The following is a 20,008-nucleotide window of genomic DNA, read 5'->3' on the forward strand; positions in this document are numbered from 1 at the left end:
GGCTGGTATAAAACACAAAACATGCACCCAGGCCATCAGCAATTATGTGACTATATATACTGTAATTGTGCACAAACTTGTAAAGTCACATTTATGATGACAAAAAAGTGGCAAATGGTACAAGAGAAATGCAATATATTACCACCACCTTGTACTTAAGCTAAAACATTAAAAACATCATTACAGAATCACTTTTCATTCTCAGGTTGAAGGCACTCATGTAGCCCTGGAGCCAAAATATAATGGATGAAAATAAAATGGGTGGGAAAGGTTCCTAGCAAACCGACATTTCCTTTAAATATATTGGCACACCGGCACAGAGGAATACAGTTTGGCAAACTGGCGTATGCCATAAAACTAGCCATGACATAATCCATAATGCACAGCTTAGATACAGTGAAATCCTCCATATCTGCACACGGTATGTGTTGTGAGAAGGAGGAAATGAACACTTTCTGCTTTGGGCTGGCAGGATACAGCCTCGTATAAGGAAATTAAAACAGTTATTGCATAGATACGTCTGAAGTGTTGAAAGGAGAGCTTAAAAAAACGGAAGAGGGACTGAGGGAGCTCGGCAGGGACATGCTGGTTCATATATGTTTGGATACCTTCATAAACATAAAACATAATAATACAATAATGCACAATGATTTCAGAAATCCTGGCTTTCACTGGTACAGCAATACTGCAGCATGGCCCTTATAAAAATCAACTATCTACTATAGCTTTTATGAGGTGACATATGCAATCCAAGACCTGCAAAATATAAATTAAGACTTTAGGATCATTGTATAAAAACCTTGGCATGTTCCCAGAGCACACGTTCCTTCTTTTCTCCTCTGTGCCTCGTTTATAGTTCCTCTTGTACCTCCCTGCTTGTTCATCTTTTTAATCACTTTGCGGCTTGCTTTGGCCCGCGCCCGGCCGGCTGGATGGTTCAGGTGAAACATCCACACATGCTTTCTGGTGAGTGAGACACCGGCGCCCATAGCTACGCCTCCGCTGTCCTGGTGACCGCCTCGGACTGCCAGGCATCTTTGAAAAGAACAAAGTAGGAAAGTACAAAGTTATAACATTGGGATTAATTCTTCAGCAAGAAATCTACTCCACAGATACATCGCAACCCCAAATGCCTCTGAACGCTATGTGACTACCTGACGTAAACCTCGGTCGAAATCTAACTACACGTTGTAGCCGGCGACTACTGTGATTATCCTGCTTCAGTACCGTCAATACCTTCTATTTCTGGCTACTTATTCACAACAGTTTTTTAATTTATCAGAGATGGCATAACAGTCCTCGCTTCAAGATAAGGAATAACAACGAAAGGACTCACAAATGTCAAAACTATTGGAACTGATGTAAGGAAATGTACAAAGTAGACAAAAACTTGACAGATAAATATTTTTAACTGTAACTGTGAGATGATTAGCACCTAAAGCAACACAACCATAAATGCTGCCAAAAATAATGTTGACCCCTGAAGTGGATTACATCATAATCTCTAGAAAGATTCACACAGAAGACTAAATCAGCTACTATTTTGGTAGTATAGTTACTGGCAGGACACAAGGTGTGAAAAAGGGGGGATGGAAGGCCTTACAGGTCCTTATATAGAGTCAAACTAAAGATTTTGATTAAAAATGAAACCTAGTTTGGGTGTTTTTTCCAATATGTATGTCTGTAGAAATATTAACATAATCACAAGAAGAAAAAGTTGCTATAAAAACGGCCTCCAGTGCTACCCCTCAGTCTCCTAGTAGTAATGACAATATAAAAAAATCCTACATCACTTCATTCTTGCGGTGACGACAATGCTCCATCAGCCTTTTACAGCTGAGAGGTAAGAACCATGACTCATATAGTTAAAACCTTATTCACGAGCTATTTCAAACAACAGGCTTCGCTACATGTCCTCAATCTAAATTAGCCATTTCCAAACTGTCAGCTTAACTACAAAGAGGAGGCTAGAGAGACCAGCACTCTGCTTCTTTTACCTGATCATATCCTTTATCCACATCATCCATCTCGCTGATGGACTGCATTAATGAGTAGAGGTTCATTCTGCCACTACGATTAACACTCGGCATGACCTGGAGATTAAAGAGAAGTAAAAAGATGAGTAGCCTTTGATGCACTCTGCGTGAACATATGAGGACAAATGTAGGTCAGGCAGTCTGCTCACCTTTTCTGGTTCATTTACAGTAATCACAGGGCCTGTCTGCACAGGGTCTTGGATAGTGTCAGACTTTGGGGCAGGCTGTTCAAACACCTAGATGAGGTTGATAAGATATAAAGGAGTTAAAGCTGTAAAGGTAAAAAAATAAACAAATCCGGATTTTAAAAAGTGATAGATTGCTCAGGATCTGATTACCTCACAGTCTTCCCCTGAGTCATTTTTTTCATCTGGAATATCTACGCCATCATCCTCATCAAGTCCGTCATCGTCCTCATCATCTTCTTCCTCCTCCTCATCTTCTTCTTCTTCTTCACTTTCGGCTGTCTTTTCTTCCTCCCCTCTTTCCTCGTTTCGAACTGATTTTTGTCTTTGGTCTCTCGACTTTCGCTTCCAGAGAGCACTATGGCGCTGCTGGCTGGAATGATAAATGCACACAGAGCACATTCCTCAACTGAGCTCCCAAACTACAGAGAACAGGAAAAAAAGAGCACTAGGCCTAACCTTGCACTGAGGATGCCGCTGTAGGTCTGGAGCTGCTTCATGAAGCCCTCATTGGGCTTGATGATGGACCGGCGATCCCTGACGTAGGTCAGTGCCACATCCAGTGTCCAGTGCTGCTGCTTCATAGCGTAGGCAATCACTGTAGACGCAGAGCGGGACACGCCCATCTTGCAGTGAACCAACACCGCCTGACCACTCTTCCTGTAATACACAAAGATGAAGACGTAAACTCACACCGTGATTTTGGATTTTACTTAACAAATATTAAGTCGTGAAGGGAGAACTGCTGGGATGTATACACACATGCAAAATAATGCTCGGCAGTAAAACGCTTCTGGTTTGTGAACATGTGGCAGCTTTAAAACTGGCTGAGGAGCTGAACAAATTTAAGATTTGCAGCTTTAATTGTAGGGTAGCTTGGCCTTCTCTCACAGGTTTTGTTTCAAGACTCCAAACTGTAAACTGAAAACACAGAAGCAGTATTTTTCTATTTTCATTGTGTGAATACTGCCTGTCATGATGTTTCACAACTCAGTCGTCGTTTGTAGACATCATTCACACAGATTAGACTTGAAATGGGAAACCGAGTCACAGTGTGAACTGCGAAATTGGTGGTTATTCCAATCTTGATGGAATTCAATATTTGAGGAAACGTAGCCTTTCATTTTCTGTTAAAAGTGGGCACAGAGACCGACAACACTCTCAGCAGTATCCATTAAATATGAAGCTGCATGAAGCAAGCATAGCTCATCATAAAGACTGGAAACAGGGGGAAGCACTTCGTCTATAAAGGATTAAAGTAACGCATATAGTGCACCAGTGCTGCTAAATCTCTCTAACATTTTATATTTTACGCTCACTGGCCACTATATTAAGTACACCGTTCCAACTCCTCGATAATGCAAGATGGATGGAAGAATGGTGATTTCACCACACAAGCATCTCTGGGATTTACAGAGAATGGTCTGGAAAGACAAAATATCAGCTGAGCAGTGGTTCTCTGGATAAAAATGCTTTGTCAGTGTCAGAGGGGATTGCTTAGAGCTGACAGAAAGACAACAGTAATTCAAATAATAAGTTGTTAAAACTAAGGTATGCAGAAGAACATTTCTGAATTTATAACATGTCAGACTGTGAAGACTTGTACAGTCTTGTTGCAGACCATGGGAACATAGTGTACCCAGAGCATCTTCAGCTCTGCCACCTCCACCTCAGCCTTCTGTCTTTTTGTCACTGTCACTGTCAGGTCTCACAACCATCTTGCAAACCTTCCCCTTCACTCTTGCTGCTATCCTTCTTCACAAATAACCCCTGACACTCATCCCCACCCACGAAACCCTGTCTGCACTCTCTTGTGCATTTAAATCATCTACCTTTATTATCTCCACTCCTTTCTTCTTCACCTTTCCACCTGTCTCCCTCTTATTTACAGTATGTCATAGACAGACCTCTATGGATATTTAGATTCACACATTTCAGCCCCTAACCGAGCTTCTGTCCCACTGGAACAATTACAACCCTTTTTACAAGTCTCGATTTAAAAAGCCTCTGGTACCTTGCAGTGTTGATGAAGTTAAATGTAGCTGGCCAATGGGACAGCAAGTCTGTGGCTTCCACATCGTACACTCTGATGTTCATGTAATTGAAGGACTCTGGGAAAAAGTTGTCAATCTCCCTCGTCACATTCAGAATGTAGCCCACGCTGAAAAACGTGCAGAGACACACTCAGAGCCAGAGCAAAACATAGTGCATAGTTAAATATTACCCTTATAGTGAGTTAATGGGATACAGAGACAGACCACAACACACAGAGCTGCAGAAAGTGTTACAGGTTCAACTACTAACTTGTTTTTCTGCAGCTCCTCAAAGTTAGCTGCGTTCCACTCGGAGCCCTGAAACCAAATAAAAACAAAAAAGGTTAAAGAACGGTCAGAGAAGATGAAAAGGAAAGGGCTGACAGAGCCATCTTCCCTATCGCTGTCAACACAGATCTGAAAGGGGAAGTTACAGTCACATGACAACATCCTGGCACTAAAAGCCATGTCAATTTTTTTGACCAAACAAAAGTGGCTGTACATAATATGTCTTTTAACTCTATCTGACCTTTAACAATGACTCACCAGGTATAGATAGTCAAATATTTTAGAGGGCTTGTCCATCTGAGCCATGGTGACCAGGATCTCATTGTCGATGTACTCCTTGTAGGGTCTCATGTCAAAGCCTATCCTGGTCTCCAGGGTAGCGTGCACCTACAGCAGAGAATGAATGCATTTTGTCACATTTTTTCACCTCAGTTATGCTCTAATAATTTGACTTTTTTTTTTTCTAAAACCAACTTCCTGTCTCTAGCTTCCCACACTTCTCACCATTTTGGATGTGAGGTTGTCCAGGTCTTCAGTCCTCATGATGTCTCTCAGGTGTTCTTTGATCAGGATCTCACTGGAAACTCTCTCTGCCGAACTTCCCAGAGAACAAAAGGGAAATTTTAGTACCAACTGGCAGGGAGGCACAAGCAATAAGAACAGTTTCTCATTATTACTACATTAATAGCAACATTAAGCATTGAAAGTGCCATGTTTAATTAGTATTTTTGAGGTATTTTCCACTTGATGCTACAGCTGTTCCTTTTTTAAAACATGGGATTTTAAGCACACAACGTTTATGTGTGGTGGATTGTGAATTTTCCAACTCCGGGACCAATAACTTAAAATGATACTTTAGTAAATTATCTTAACGTACATTATTTTTTTCTATCACATCAACTCCCTTGGCTACTACAAATAAAAGCATACCTCTGTCCATCGCTGTCCTTACGGATCGACTCCAGGTCATTCATGACCTCCCACTCATTGAGGCAGTTGCGATCGGACTCGATGTGCCGGTGGTAGTGCCGAGCCCATTCCAGCCCAGAGCCTGGGATCAAAGCTGCCTTGATTGCACGCTCACAGCAGCCATGCAACACCTGCAGCACTGACCTTACAAGAGGAGAGAGGGGAGAGGAAAAGCAAACAGAACATCACTATGTGTATTAACGACTTATCTTGAAATTTAGAGCAAATGAAAGCTATTGATATGCAAAGTGAGCAGCTGGACGCTGCCACAGTGGGGATATAAGCATCACTCACCACATGGTCTGCATGGAAACCGGTTTAAAGATTCTGGTCTCTTTTGCTGAGCTCACGCTAAAGCCACTACAGGAAACACACAGAAATGTGAACGCTCATTATTAAGCCTGACGACGAGAAAGAGAAGAACGAGAAATAAGACAGTAACAGTGTTAAGAAGCATCATTGTACTACATCACAGTCTGACACACAAGAGAGAAATAATTCAGTGTGATTAGAATTAGTTCTTGTTCTTGTGGAATGAAAACGCGAGGACAGTGATTGATTAGCACAGTTGGAGGTGTGATCCAGCCTGATGAGGGGGAACATACTGGTGTGACATGGCAAACACACTTGGATGACACTAAAGCATGCACGCGCATTTAAAACACAGCAGATTAAGCACTCCATCATGTTAGCCCAACTTTTTTTAAACCCGACACCTCTCAGTTTACTGAGAGATCAGCTCTTCTATCCTTTTTTGAGCATCAGCAGCCCAAACTGTTTTAATCAAGACATAGCCGGCTATTTGAAGACACACTAAATGTGCTGGAATGGACATTTGATGTTCTTCACGCACTACAATGCAGTCAAAGAATAAATTTATTAAGACTTTAAATCAGCTAAACTCACTAACCTTTCAATACACAGTCGCATAAAGAAACTAACCATACTTTACTTTCATTTCATTATTAAAAACACATGACCTCCATGCTTATGCAATGATGTGACTGAGTGACAGGAGCTGTTGTAGTTCACAGAGAATGATTCAACTCCAAAAATAAGGACATTACTCATTCATATTATCTCTGGCCAAAATCCCAGAAATCAGGCTGCACCGTCTGTGCAGCAGCCTACCAATCACTTCCTCACGCTTGCTTTCACACTGAATATAATCCTTAATCCTTCTTTAAAAACATGCTTCTTACCCATCTCCGTCCAGATAAACTTGTGTATTGCTCCATATTGGCAGTACCAGACCGATGGTGCAATGATCACTAGAAACAGAAGGGGAGGACACATACACACAAGACAAAGGAGGAAATTGTACTTGTTAAACCTTAACCAGGAATTATTAACAGAACAGAAATCGTATCTTGTGCAACTGTACACCTTCGTCTTGGTTACACACACCTGTCTGAGTTGGGGAAATCCATGCCCAGCAGGATGCTCTCATGTTTGTTGGCCAGTGTGGAAACCACGATCAGATACCTGACTCTTACTGAGCTAACAGAATCTAACTGCACCGCCTGCATGAAAAGATACACAGAGGGAGGGATGACAGGGAAACACACAACTTGTGAGCACTGTGTTTTACATGCAAAAAAAAAAAAAAAAATCATGGTTTTCTTTTTAAGTCTAAAGTTGCCAAATAAGGTTGGGTATTTGCAAGTGGTGTAAAATATCCTGCGTAGTTTATTTTCTTTGGCCTTAAAGGAAAACTCAAATCAGGGAAGTAAATGTTGTCTTTACAGAGATCATGGCTGGCTCCTGTCTGGTTAAAGGCCTCTACCTATAGTTTTGCTGAAACAAGCTGAAACGAGAAAAGCTACAAGTACAGTTTGTGACTTGGTGCTTTATAAATAAAATTGAATTGAATGAAATTTTGATGTGACATAAAAATATCATATCACCATTTCATTGCTATAGCAACACCATGCATTTACATTCCCTAGAGCAAGAATAAGACAAGCCCGGGCACGTCTGAGGGCAAGAGCCACGTGTCCCTGGCAAAATATGCAAGTAAATTGTTCCCACTGAAGGTGGACAGAACAAAAGTTTTTCACCACTTTAGGGCAAAAATGCAACCTGGCTATAAAAGTGAAGCAGCTAGTGATGTGCAACACAAAAGTAAACAAATGTCTTACATCAACAATGCTGAAGCAAGCTTCATATGACAGGAAGCAGAAACAGTGGATGGAAATTACTAATATATATTGTTTGGTCAAAGCGATGATACCAATCCAAATGGAAAAGGAGGGCTATAAGCAACTTGCTGAAAAGCTCAACCCAAGAGACAACAACCCAAATGGAAAACATTTTTTAGTTTTCTTATGTGACAATATCATGCTCCCCCTGAAGAGTTGCAAGGTTAAGTTACTTCAGCTGTTATTAACCCAAAGAATAAAACAATTATCTTATACTTTAACTAAAAATTTTTTTAGGACAAACACTACCTGACTTTGCCCCTATTCTGTGTTATAATGCTGCTGCTGGTACATTGTTTCACAATTCAAATTTGGAAAGACAGTAGCTCATTGGAAAACAAAGTTTGAAAATGCCTTTCATTTAATTACTCTTAAAACTCCAGCTGCCTGCAAGCATCAATAAAATGTTGTTCCGTATTTTTCTCCATACATCCTCAACAATGTTCTTGTCGCAAATTTGCTTGGAATATTGCGATATACTTTCAAGATTAAATTGCCCACCCATCACACGTGATATTTTACTGATGCTTCCTACCAGGCAGTTTCACACATGCACTGGTGACTGGATATTTTCGGGATCTTATCCAGGAGGAGCTTTATGTGCTGCTAATTTCATAGTACAAAGTCTGTGTGATGCCTTATTAAGCCAGTTTGAGATTAAGGCAGGTAGTTTTTTGGCTACTATACAGAAAATTAAATGGGAGTATTGTGCCTTTCTTTGTGAATGCTGTCATTAACACCAAATAATAGCTCTGTACATAGCCACAAATTTTCCTATACCATACTATAGAAATATTACAAGAATAATATTTACGCAAGTTAGCTTGATGCTAGTGATACTGAGGACCAAAAAGCTGGTAACTCACTGTCTCTAAAGGTTTGTGACTTGTAGTGAGTCACTGAAATTTTCCCTTTAGTCACCTACCCTTTGAAAAAATCAATATGTGCAACAACACTCACCTTTAGGTTGTCTTAACATCATAAGCCATAATATTTACCAAAACTCAACATTTTGGAGTTACGGCCTTTGCCAGTGATACAATCGTATAAGTTTACTTGTTGATCAAAGACAAAAATAAATTGTTTCAGTGACATTTTTCTGATTTTGCTGATATGATCTGTAAAGACACGAGTCCTCACCAGCTTCACTGTATCTTCTGGTCTGAGGTGTTCAATCATTGCACGGAGATGTGTGTGGCGCATGTCTGGTGCGCCGCTGCTTTGCTTGACAGGAGAAGTCGGGGTGCGAGACATCTCCTGATGAAGGCTCCCGCTCTTGCCATCTTCCAGCAGGAGGACTGCCCCTTTAACGAGGGCAAAGCTCTCTCTACAGAGTTACAGAGAGGAGGTTACTGCTGCAGCCATCAAGTAACTGGTTATTGTCTTTCCTAGGTATGCAGTTTAGAACTATTTAAATGTCATGTGGGTTACAGCTACCTTTTCTGAAGTCTTCCTCTTCTTTGGAGGCCTTCATCCTTAGAAAATAAATACATTTAAAAAATAAATCTTCATCATCAGGAATCATGAACAAAAAAAAAAGTCTGGTTGGTTTGTATGTGTGCAGTTCACCACGTTAACTTTGATTTACCTATAATTACATTTACAAAGCCTGTAATGATTTTGTTAGGCAGGCTGTTGGCAACTACAATAAAGTGAAAATATCTAGCTCCCAAAAGAGGGTCAGAGAAGATGCTGGAGATTCAAATGCTACTTAAAATGAAAAACCTGTTACACAGTGTTTCTAATGCTCTCAGAATTAATTCATTCCAACTTAATAAAGACAACGGTCCTGAAAGAAGCCAACAAATATCCTGGAAACACTAGAAGCACTGTATGTACACATGTATGTACATGTTTGAGTGTGATGTCTTTCCTGTCTAAAATTTGGCCACAGAACAGTGGGGAGAAAAAAGTTCCTCGGGTGAAATGTGGTACAATACAGATAAGGTGCAGCAGTGAAGAGACAGACACAAAGAGCTAAGTGGCATAGGGGAGGTGGAGTAACATTAAGTAGGTAAACAATGAAATAACAGAAAAAAAATAACAGTAAATGAAAGAGAAATGCAATGCGTAAAGAGGGAAGGGGGGGAAAGAAACAAGAGAAGTAGCAGTAGTAACAAGGGTTTACAGAGAAAGAAACTTGAGACAGTAACATTACCTGTTACGCAACTGACAAGTCCAGACAGAGTCAAGAAAAAGAGAAAGAAAAAAAAGAAACAGAAGAGGAGAAGTGGGCAGGAGCCAGGAGCGGAACGATGAGGGTTTGAAGAAGGAAAAAAAAAAAAGGAGAAAACACAAGTTAAGATAGCAGAGCGTTTAGATTCTGTGACATAAATATGCAAAAAATGAGACTTGGAAGCACAGTAAAGTTATTTATGGTTTAATTTGCAATGATAGAGACCAGAGGGGAAAGCCAGGCCTTTGACATAATGCTGAAAAAAAAATTTATGATACAGCAGGAGAATGAGAGAAGAGGAGATGTGAGTGACAGAAGCAGATGATAGAGTATTGATGCAGTGGGCCTTCATATGCAAGTGATTTAATCACTATCTGACAATGCTTTAACAAGAGTTATATCTGTGGTATTTCTACCATGTAAGCCTATCAGTGCGATCGCATCCCTGTCTACAAGTGAAAAACAAATCTGCCTTGTTATCATTCAGGCAAATGTAGTGATGATATCCACAAAGGGACACATTCAGGAGCGGCTGCAGTTCACGCAGACCTTTTCAGGGGCTGGCATGAATGGCTTGTAGTCAACGTTCTGAATCATTCTTTATAAAAGAAAAGTAAACAACATAATATCTGCTGACACGATGCAAAATGTTTGTGTACAGCAAAACGGGGAGATAACTGAACTCACTGGCGTGGTGGAAATGGATGGGATCCTATGCAGGGTCAACAGAGCCATTGTGCAGGTCCGTCTGCACTTAACCTGCTGTTTCTTGCAGACCTAGACAGGCTCTGCTGGTTCCTCAGCCAAAACTGTGCCGTGGGTGGGGTCAGTACTAGTATTATTTTCTGAAATGAAACATGGATGTTTGGAATGCAGTTTCATTCAATAAATAAGCTTGGTATCAGTGTGGTTTTAGGAAGTCAGGAAAAATTGCTGCTGAACCATTTTCACAAATCCAGGTAAAGCGTAGTTGTGCAATATGAGGAAATACAATATCCATATATATATATATATATATATATATATATATATATATATATATATATATATATATATATATATATATATATATATATATATATATGTGTGTGTGTGTGTGTGTGTATATATATGTGTGTATGTATATATATATATATATATATATATATATATATATATATATATATATATATATATGTGTGTGTATATATATATATATATATATATATATATATATGTGTGTGTGTGTATATATATATATATATATATATGTAGAGCATCCACGAGCATCCACGTGCTGTCATATTTCTGTACGGATTACACCACTAATGGCAAACCATGGCTATATTTACAACATCTTACCATAATTGACTTAAAGTACCAAGAACTTTCAGCAATATCTAAAAACAGCATGCTCATCTAATTATTCTATATATAAAAAAAGTCATATTTTATAGATTGTAACTTTTAATAACAATGGATCAATTACCACCATTCCTCCCACAGAAATCAAACGGCATGACTTTAGCGCTGCAAAACCCCCTATTGTGTACATAACAACACGAACACGATTAGAAGCAGCCACAAAAACAACACTGCAAATGGCATTATATTAAAACAGATAAACCGATAACTGAGCGTCATGCTCGTTAGTTTTGTGCTGAAACATGCAGTCTATATAAGGATGTGGCTGGGGTAAAAAAAAAATATATCGGCCAATAAAGATTAAACAGAAATTTAGATAACTGCTGGTTCTCCGTGGTTTGCAGGTTCAGACGCGTTCAGCGTAAATGGTGTTGAAGTTAAAAGCATATTGAAGTTAAACTACTAGAAAAAAAAGAGAGAGAGAGAGAGAGCCTCTTGCCGCTACCTTGGCTCTATTATTGACACATGAACACCGCGGTAACGCCTTCGTAATATGACAGCAAATATGCGATACGGCTTCAGCTCGGTGCATGCGGACAATAAAGTTATTTCTTTCCTGGAGCTGTTATCGAGTGAGTTATCGTAACTACATGGTTGTAATACTGACAGACGGGCTCGACGCAAAGAGTAGCTCCTTTTGCAGTGATCACAAACAAGCTAGCAGTAATATGTAGCCTCTTACAGCCAGTCTTGGCATTCAACAGATAACCTCTAAAGCCTCAAGAAGGGCTTTTTCTTACCTCTCCAAGCTGGGTCCTCACTCTAATTTCCTGCTTCGGAGCCTGCTTGTTTTCCTTCCGTACCGAGAGCTCCTTATTCCGCCCTCTGTTGCTTTCTGGGGGTGAGGACTTGACCATTTACAGAGCGCAGAGGCTACTCCTCTGGAGAGTTTTTTTTTTTTTTTAAACCAGCGAGCGAAGAGCAGCGTCGCGCGGAGCAGGAGGAGACGGTGACGTCTTACGCAAGCAAATTGTTCAGGCGCGTGAAGAAAATTATGCGTCTAGTTCATGTCTAGTCCACGAGTCTCTGGAGCAGTAGGCTGAAAGATTTTGCACGTTTTGCTTTTGCTGTGCTGCTGCAGAATCAAATAAATATGAAGCAGCAAAAGAGGAAATATTAAGTCAAACGGTTTGCACGCGGTAAGTGCATTTCACTGTAGGGGGCAGCATTGAGCTTATAGGGTGAGTCCCAACAAACTGCATGTGTTGGACATGTTGCTAACAGGGAGAAATCATTTTAGATATACAGTGGATATACGTTTTGAGCCACTCCTTATTTAACAAATAATCTCTATATTTTATAGATTGTAGGTGTTTCTTTTTAATATTTTCTTGGGACCATTTTGCCTTTATTTGACTTGTAGCGATAGTGGAGACAGACAAAAAGCTTGGGGGTGACACACAGCAAAGGCTCACAGGTCTGATTCAAACCTGGGCCACTGCCTTCTGGCCTGCTCGCCCAGTGAGCTAACCTGAACCATTTCTGTCTTTTAACTTTAGCATGCAGTTGTGTGAATTAATTCTTTAATTTTTATTAAACTAAAAACATACTTGAAGCATCCATTATTTAAAAAAAACAATTGTCTGAGTTTTTTGTGTTGATTGTCAGGTCTATTTTATTTATAGCTTATAGCACATTTAACCAACATAAGCTGTTTGATTATGAATTTATATACACATGCCTGTAATGAGGATCCCCGGGGAAAAAAACTTTACAGTTGTGTACTTTGACATTACAATGCGCATGCGTTTTACGACCACAGTTTATTGTTATGGTTTTGTCCACTCCTTTCATTTTCATCCCGCCAGGTGGCAAGGGGTAAAATCGGAAGAGTGATGTAAACATTCCTTTGCTGGGATTCCTGTATGATAATCCTGTTATTGTACCCCCAAAAATGAATAAAAACACGTGGAAGCAGGCTTTGAACTCTAACCAATAAGATAACAGGCAGATGGATACATGTCTTTTATGGCTATCATTAAATTTTATTCGAATTGTATGGGAAAAGAAGTAGCGAGTCAAGTATCTGCACCCAGTCCCTACCACGCAGGCGCAGTGGTGTGAGTTTGACTACTTCCTGGCGTCTCGAGAGTAGCCCGGGCTCTGCTGACGTTGAAGGTTAAAAGCTTCAAGTTTCAGTCTTGAGTGTGCAGGTTTTCTGTCGTTAAAGTGGGATGCAGTCAGCGGGAAAACTCATGAAGGTTTTCATAACGAGGCGCATCCCGCAAGAGGGGCTGAAGATCCTGTCAGCGGCTGGAGTGTACGAAGTGTTTTTGTGTGTGAATGAACAGCAAGCTGTCGTTAACAGTGTTGTGCAGATCGGCTCATGCACATACACTCCTGTTGCCACACCATTACTCGAAGTTTTCTCTGCTTGCACAAGCTAGCCTGCATGTTTGAATGACATGCTACTTCATGCATCTCGTTCTTGTGTCTCGTTGGAAGCAGGTGTGAGGTGTCTCAGTGGGACTCCGATGAGCCTGTTCCGAGGGCAGACCTTCTCAAAGGTATTCAGGGGGCTCACGGTCTTCTGTGCCTGCTGTCGGACAAGATCGATGCTGAGGTCCTGGAGGCTGCAGGTACGCACTGCCCTCAGGTGGTAGGGTGACCAGATCTAAGCAGACTAAATAAACAGTATGAGTGTGGGTGATTTTTAATAATGCTTTTGATATATTTATCACCAGAAAAAATAGTTTTTCCTATCTCCCTCTTTCTGCTAATCACCTCATGTGTGTTTTCCTAACTTTCATTCCCTGAGGGACCGTGGGGGTCAGGAAATATAAATGCTGTGCATTCCCACACAAAGTGGGGCACTTGATTACCCTGTGTAGTAGTACTGATTTGGATCTGTACTACACACTGGAATGGACAGGAGGCCAACTTTAACATGGGGGGGGTTAGACTCCAACACGCTATACAAGATTACAACCATACATTGTACACTCATAGAGTAATGTTTAAAAAGTTAAAACTAGCCGCTCAAGCACCTGTTTTTGGTTTCAAAGGGTTGCTGGAAGTCTGAGCTGGAAAGGCCTGTCCATTCAGCCACCTCAGCCATGCTTTGTTACCACAACTGCTGCAGAAGCAGTAAACTACTTTAAACCATGTGCATGAGTTAGAATTCCGCTGAGGGGGGACAGTGACTTTATTTATCAGGCCTGAACCCCTTAGGTCTGTCCATAATCACTGTTAATCATTCAGCTTATATTGTCTGGATGAAGATGGCCATTTTGTTGCTTTTAACCTCGGGATTTGATTACATTTATTTGACAGCTACGTGACTGCTTAGCTGTTTTGTCTTTGATTTCAGGGCCGAACTTGAAAGTGATCAGCACGCTGTCTGTGGGATTCGACCACCTAGCCATCGATGAGATCAAAAAACGGTGAACCAACTGAACTTCACTTTTAACCAATAACAGGACACACTATATGCCTCCTCAATTATACCTATGTTTTGTTTTCAACAGTGGTATTCGTGTTGGATACACCCCGGATGTCCTGACTGATGCCACAGCAGAGCTGACTGTAGCTCTGCTGCTGGCCACCGCTCGCAGATTACCAGAGGGAGTGGAGGAGGTGAAAAAGTCAGTCTCACCTCAACAGTTGTTTCTCTAACCGTTCAGCTCAAATTGCTGATATTAGTTATACAATGATCACACTTTTTCTTCCTGTAAGTGGTGGCTGGAGCTCATGGAAACCTCTCTGGCTGTGTGGTTACGGTCTTTCTGGCAGCACTGTAGGAGTCATTGGACTGGGACGCATAGGTTGACTTTATAACCATATCTAATTTGCAAAGTCTGATCAGATTTTCCTCCTAGCATTTAAGACTTGATGGTAGTTGAATAACTGCTTGTGTTCGTGTGCAGGCATGGCCATAGCTCAGAGACTCATGCCATTCGGAGTAAAGAGACTTCTGTACTCTGGGAGAACAGCCAAGCCGCACGCTGCTGAAGTGAACGGAGAGTTTGGTAAGGAATGAATAGAGAAATGCACACAGCGAGAGGGGGATGATAAAGCACAGCAAGGTAGAAAGGGGAGGGCAGTAGTTGTAAACCTAATTTAACCCTGTTTCCAAAGGCATGTGGACACAAAATGTGAATTATACAGAATGCAATGTGTTGCACATCAGTTAAACCCCACATTTAACTGTAAATGGCTGGATTGAAACAAAGAAACTACAGTGAAGATGGCATCTGAGCTCTCGTGCAAATTTAGACACAAGGCCTGTCCAAAGGTTTTATTCCTGGCAATTAATGATGTAGATTTAATACGTGGTAGATTTAATGGATGGATAGATAGAATAGAATAGAAAAATAAAGATCAAATCACAGTACTCTCAAGTTGCTGAAGGGATTAAATAAATTAGGATAACACCATCTTACATCATCACTAATACATCCACAAGCCTTGGTATTTCCATCATCTTTAGATGTGACAATAAGTGTAACATATTTACTTCTACTGCAGATTTCTGTCTGTGATAAATGCAGCGCTGCCCAAGGGCCCCGAGATCACAGACACAGCCTTGTCCCTTGTTTTGTGAAGCAGACGTGATTATTGTACTTTTAATGTTTTGTATGTAGTGTTTACAGAGTGGTGAACCTCTCTGTCTCAGTTTTACTCACATCCTCTTTTTTTATACCCAGTCAGGCCTTTTGTTCCTCTCCTTTTAAAGGCGATGCTGGCACTGGAAGCAAACACTTTACAAAAAACAGGATGCGTGTTCTCATATAGGGCTTAAATTGCTTTATATCCTTATTTACATTGTACATAACAATTTTTGGAGGAGTACATTCACATTTATATTCCAACAAACTGGGTTTTGGGAAAGACGTTCATTCAAAACAATAATGAAGTGATGTGGATGAAAAGAATAAGTCACGGTCGGGTACATGATCAGTGTTGGCTTCATAGTTTCATAGTGGATATTTTATTGATTGTTAATCTACGTGTTTGTCCTGTGTCACCTCTTCTGTTGATCAGTTCCCCTGGACACACTTGTGTCTGAGAGCGACTTCATTGTTGTTTCCTGCTCCCTGACACCAGAAACCCAGGGCATGTGCGACAAGAGTTTCTTCAGCAAGATGAAACCCACCGCAGTCTTCATCAATACTAGCAGGTACTTTTTTTTTTGTACTTTTTTAATAACAATAAATCCCCATCATCATACAGTGAATTATTTGATTTAGGGGGGCTGTGGTGAATCAGGAGCATCTATATGAGGCACTGAGCAGTGGACAGATAGCCGCAGCTGGACTGGATGTCACAACACCTGAGCCACTTCCAACAAACCACCAGCTTCTCACGCTAAAGAACTGCGGTGAGCAGAAAGCTTGTTCCCCACGTAGATGTCTGCTTCTGACCTCTAATGTTTAATTTACTGTTTAAAAAATATTTTCTGTCCTGTTTTTATCCCATGCAGTGGTGTTACCTCACATTGGCAGTGCCACCTACTCCACGAGAGGCGTCATGTCGGCATTGGCAGTGCAAAACCTGCTGGGTGGTCTGCAGGGCACAGACATGCCCAGTGAACTCACCCTCTAAGAGCCTCAAAGTGAGCCGCTGTGCCTCTTCTGCTGACAGCAGAAAACAATAATGAAGTAATGTGGATGAAAAGAATAGTAAGAATGTAGTTCAGTCACGGTCGGGGACATGATCAGTGTTGGCTTCATAGTTTCACTTTAATCTGTCATTTTTGACACCGATAGCACTTGTTATATTCATTGTGCATTTTTGAGGAAGGAAATGATTGGTGCATTTTTGTGAAATATATTCAAGTACTTAATGGCCTAAATAACAAACCATCGGCCCTTGTTAACCCTAAAACTTCTCAAAATACACTATAATGTATTCTTAAAACTCATCTCCCCCATTTTAAAATGCAATATTTACCACGATGAACTTACTTATCTGCACTTTCTCTGCTAATACTTCATGTCTCCCGTTACTGAAACAGCATAACACTCCAGTTTTTGTAATGAAATATGATTTTTCTGAAGAATAAAAAGCCAACTTTCATGCACAAAAGTGTGTAATTTTGTATTATCTCATGTTAAAAAATAGATTAGTGATCTATAAAAAAGACCAAATGAATCATTTATTCTCATTAACTTGTAGCACAGCAGCAATTTAAGCCATCATCAGTTCATTTGCATCAGTTTGGATACATTTTATAGACTTAATTTAATTAAATAGTAATAAATAACAGTCCATATTTAGAGCAAAGTGCCTGCCAAAGACTGGTCATCTTTCCAGTTTAAGCAGGTGTTCTTCGAGTGCTTATACAGGTGGGAGGACTGGCTGAAGCGCTTGCCACACTTGGGACAGGGGTAGGGCTTTTCTCCTGTGTGGACACGAATATGCTTCTTGCAGTCAGTCAAGTTCATGAAGGTTTTACAGCAGATTTTGCAGGCATATTTTTTCTCCCCTTCCACCAGTAGCACGTGGTCCTCAGCAGCTGCTTTCTTGCACTTGGAGAGAACATCCTCTGAAGCTCTTGTCAGAGGTGGCCGATCGGCGACGTCCCCCCCAGAGCCATGGGAAAGCTCTGTGCCGGCTTCTGATCCAGGTTGCGTTTTGGGGGCGATTCGACGGAAGGTTGTTGCTCCTGAGCTTTTCCCTGCCCTCGGGGGTTGGACGACAGGGGCTCCCGCACTGAGTGGTGATCTGACGGTGCTCAGGAACCCTGTTAGAGAGCTCTGGGTGGGCTGGAGGATGATGGTGTCACTAAATCCTGGACTCTGAGTTGGGAGAAGCTGCTGCAAGGGGACCGAGGTGACCGGAAAGATAAGTGAAGATGAAGAGTCTGAAGACTGAGCAGTAGAGGTGTTTGCCTCGTCTGACTTTTGATCGTGCTCACCTGCATCTACCAGAGCTGGAGGAGCTTCGCTGGCGGCGGCGGCAGCAGCAGCTGTGGCAGCAGCTGTGAGGCTGGCTAGACTGTCATCTTCTTCCAGAGCTCCCATGACACTTTCAGTGCCGGGATTGAGGAAGCAGGAAAAGGCCAGGTCTGACAGGCTGTCCAGGCCCTCACCATCTGCCGAGTCCTCATCCAAATCTCCAGTTTCTCCCTGCTCCTCGGTGCGAAGATCTGTGCACAGCTCTGACTGTAAAGAGCCAACATTACATGTTGCTGGGCTGGCTGCAACCATCTTCTCGCCACTGAATTGTGCATTCAAATTATCTGTGCAGGCTTCCAGTGGAGACGGAGGAGAATTACTGGTTAACAAATCTGGAGAATATGAGCTTAGATTTTCTTTTTTCACCTCAATCACTGCCATCTGAGGTTTGTCTCCCTCTTCCTCTCCCACCTTTACCTTGACCACACTGTCTCCATCTGTATGTTCACACTTCTCCCACACACCTGCTATGCTGCTATCCGACTGGCTCGGCAGCTGGATTTCCTCTAATTCTCCTTTGGGTGCTTTGTACTTCTTCTCCTCATCATCACCTTGGTTTTCCCAGAGTGTGTCAGTGATCTGCAGGCAACCTGAAAACAACGGAGCTTCTCCTCTCTCCTCATGGCTCACACAGCTCCTGGTAACAATAGGCGAACACTCCTTATAGTTTGATCCAGGAAGTCTGCAGGTTCTCTTCTTGTCACTGAGCCTGTCCTCATGCAGCTTTCTCTTATGCCCCACTATCACCACACAGTCTTCATCCCCACCAGACTGACTCACCTCCTCTCCCATTTCCTCTTTATCGAGGTCCTCTTCCAGGCCTGATCTGACCCGTTGCTGTGAACTGCCTGCTACCTGGGAAGATGGACTTTCCTGCTCCTGCTGCTGCACAGACCTCCAACCTTTAGGCGCAGAGGCAGGGAAGTTTTTCCTGGACAGGTGTATCTTGCAGGCCTTGACCACGGCGTTGAGGTGCAGGTGCGATGCCGCCAGTAACACATCCATCACATTGGAGGTCCCTAGGGACAGAGTGGAGGTGTAAATCATATCGAGCAGGGTGGAGAAAGACTCTGGGGTCACCACCTCCGGATCGAGCTCTATCACATTGGGACCATCTCGACACCTGTCAGCCCCTGAACCTCCAGCCTCATCTGCAGTGTCGCTGGAGGTGAGGAGAGCCCTGAAGTGAGAACTGCATGCTGCCAGGATGGAGCGGTGAGCCTGAAAGGTCTGACCTCCAACCACCACTACACAGTCACACAGCTGAGCTTGGAGGCGCTGGTGGTTGAGCTGCTTGAAAATATGCTGGAAGTGACTTGGAAAGTTCATCACGGCCAATGGAGCTGGTTCTTAAACACTAAGGATATCAGATTATCATCGAGAATCCATCGGGCCGGTCGATCGATAAGAAACCGATCTTATCTCCTCATCCGCTGCGAACAGCCTCTTGGAGCACAGCTCCAGTGTTTAGCAGCGTTATTGTCTGATTCACCGGCTTTTCTAGAGATGTTCTGGAGTATGGGCGGGCCTGGTCCAACGGTAACACGGAGGAACGCGAAGGATCCCGCGTGCGCACAGCTGATGCTCTCCTCACCAAAACGAACCTCAAACTGCAGGCGTGATCACCCTTATGCGGTTGGTAAGCCACACAGCTCACACACAATAGCCCGGTTTAGCGTCCATTGCTGACGCCTCCATCACTTGCAGTCTCACTAGTCCGCAGACTTAAGTAGCAGCGCCCCCACATGGTACGATATAGGAAGTTCGGGCACAAACCAGCCAAAATATTTGATCAAATTTTTTAAATTGTAGCAACA

General features: G+C 42.0%; 3 protein-coding genes across 3 annotated transcripts; 1 reads left to right on the forward strand and 2 right to left on the reverse strand.

The window, feature by feature from the left end:
- Nucleotides 1–515: 515 nt before the first annotated feature.
- LOC308409281 (protein phosphatase Slingshot homolog 3) lies at nucleotides 516–12,427 on the reverse strand. Its single transcript, XM_080901903.1, has 17 exons — nucleotides 12,033–12,427; nucleotides 10,576–10,733; nucleotides 9,150–9,187; nucleotides 8,853–9,039; nucleotides 6,919–7,034; nucleotides 6,714–6,782; nucleotides 5,806–5,871; nucleotides 5,473–5,655; nucleotides 5,047–5,140; nucleotides 4,801–4,929; nucleotides 4,526–4,572; nucleotides 4,236–4,382; nucleotides 2,681–2,881; nucleotides 2,375–2,594; nucleotides 2,186–2,272; nucleotides 1,998–2,093; nucleotides 516–1,035 (listed from the first exon to the last, which is right to left on the reverse strand). The coding sequence occupies exons 2-17, from the start codon at nucleotides 10,621–10,623 to the stop codon at nucleotides 889–891; spliced, it is 1,875 nt and encodes a 624-aa protein (XP_080758029.1). The 5' UTR covers nucleotides 10,624–10,733; nucleotides 12,033–12,427; the 3' UTR covers nucleotides 516–888.
- A 919-nt stretch (nucleotides 12,428–13,346) lies between these two features.
- Nucleotides 13,347–17,319, forward strand: grhpra (glyoxylate reductase/hydroxypyruvate reductase a). The gene is made up of 9 exons (XM_080901904.1): nucleotides 13,347–13,552; nucleotides 13,741–13,871; nucleotides 14,603–14,675; nucleotides 14,760–14,876; nucleotides 14,968–15,056; nucleotides 15,159–15,260; nucleotides 16,276–16,411; nucleotides 16,482–16,612; nucleotides 16,715–17,319. The coding sequence occupies exons 1-9, from the start codon at nucleotides 13,467–13,469 to the stop codon at nucleotides 16,834–16,836; spliced, it is 987 nt and encodes a 328-aa protein (XP_080758030.1). The 5' UTR covers nucleotides 13,347–13,466; the 3' UTR covers nucleotides 16,837–17,319.
- A 52-nt stretch (nucleotides 17,320–17,371) lies between these two features.
- Nucleotides 17,372–19,904, reverse strand: LOC308409280 (zinc finger and BTB domain-containing protein 5-like). Its single transcript, XM_080901902.1, has one exon. The coding sequence runs from the start codon at nucleotides 19,518–19,520 to the stop codon at nucleotides 17,508–17,510; it is 2,013 nt and encodes a 670-aa protein (XP_080758028.1). The 5' UTR covers nucleotides 19,521–19,904; the 3' UTR covers nucleotides 17,372–17,507.
- Between the last annotated feature and the right edge of the window lie 104 nt (nucleotides 19,905–20,008).

Source organism: Rhamphochromis sp. 'chilingali' (assembly GCF_963969265.1).
Source record: "Rhamphochromis sp. 'chilingali' genome assembly, chromosome: 13".
Taxonomy (NCBI): domain Eukaryota; kingdom Metazoa; phylum Chordata; class Actinopteri; order Cichliformes; family Cichlidae; genus Rhamphochromis; species Rhamphochromis sp. 'chilingali'.

Excerpts from the sequence above, each read along its gene's own strand:
- LOC308409281 (XM_080901903.1), bottom strand. The coding sequence starts at position 10,623 with ATGGCTCTGTTGACCCTGCATAGGATCCCATCCATTTCCACCACGCCA. Across the intron at positions 9,188-10,575 it reads CATCCATTTCCACCACGCCA|GATGAAGGCCTCCAAAGAAG; the intron begins GTGAGTTCAGTT and ends TTATTTTCTAAG. Across the intron at positions 4,383-4,525 it reads GAGGAGCTGCAGAAAAACAA|CGTGGGCTACATTCTGAATG; the intron begins GTTAGTAGTTGA and ends CACGTTTTTCAG.
- grhpra (XM_080901904.1), top strand. The coding sequence starts at position 13,467 with ATGCAGTCAGCGGGAAAACTCATGAAGGTTTTCATAACGAGGCGCATC. Across the intron at positions 13,872-14,602 it reads TGAGGTCCTGGAGGCTGCAG|GGCCGAACTTGAAAGTGATC; the intron begins GTACGCACTGCC and ends CTTTGATTTCAG. Across the intron at positions 15,057-15,158 it reads CATTGGACTGGGACGCATAG|GCATGGCCATAGCTCAGAGA; the intron begins GTTGACTTTATA and ends GTTCGTGTGCAG.
- LOC308409280 (XM_080901902.1), bottom strand. The coding sequence starts at position 19,520 with ATGAACTTTCCAAGTCACTTCCAGCATATTTTCAAGCAGCTCAACCAC.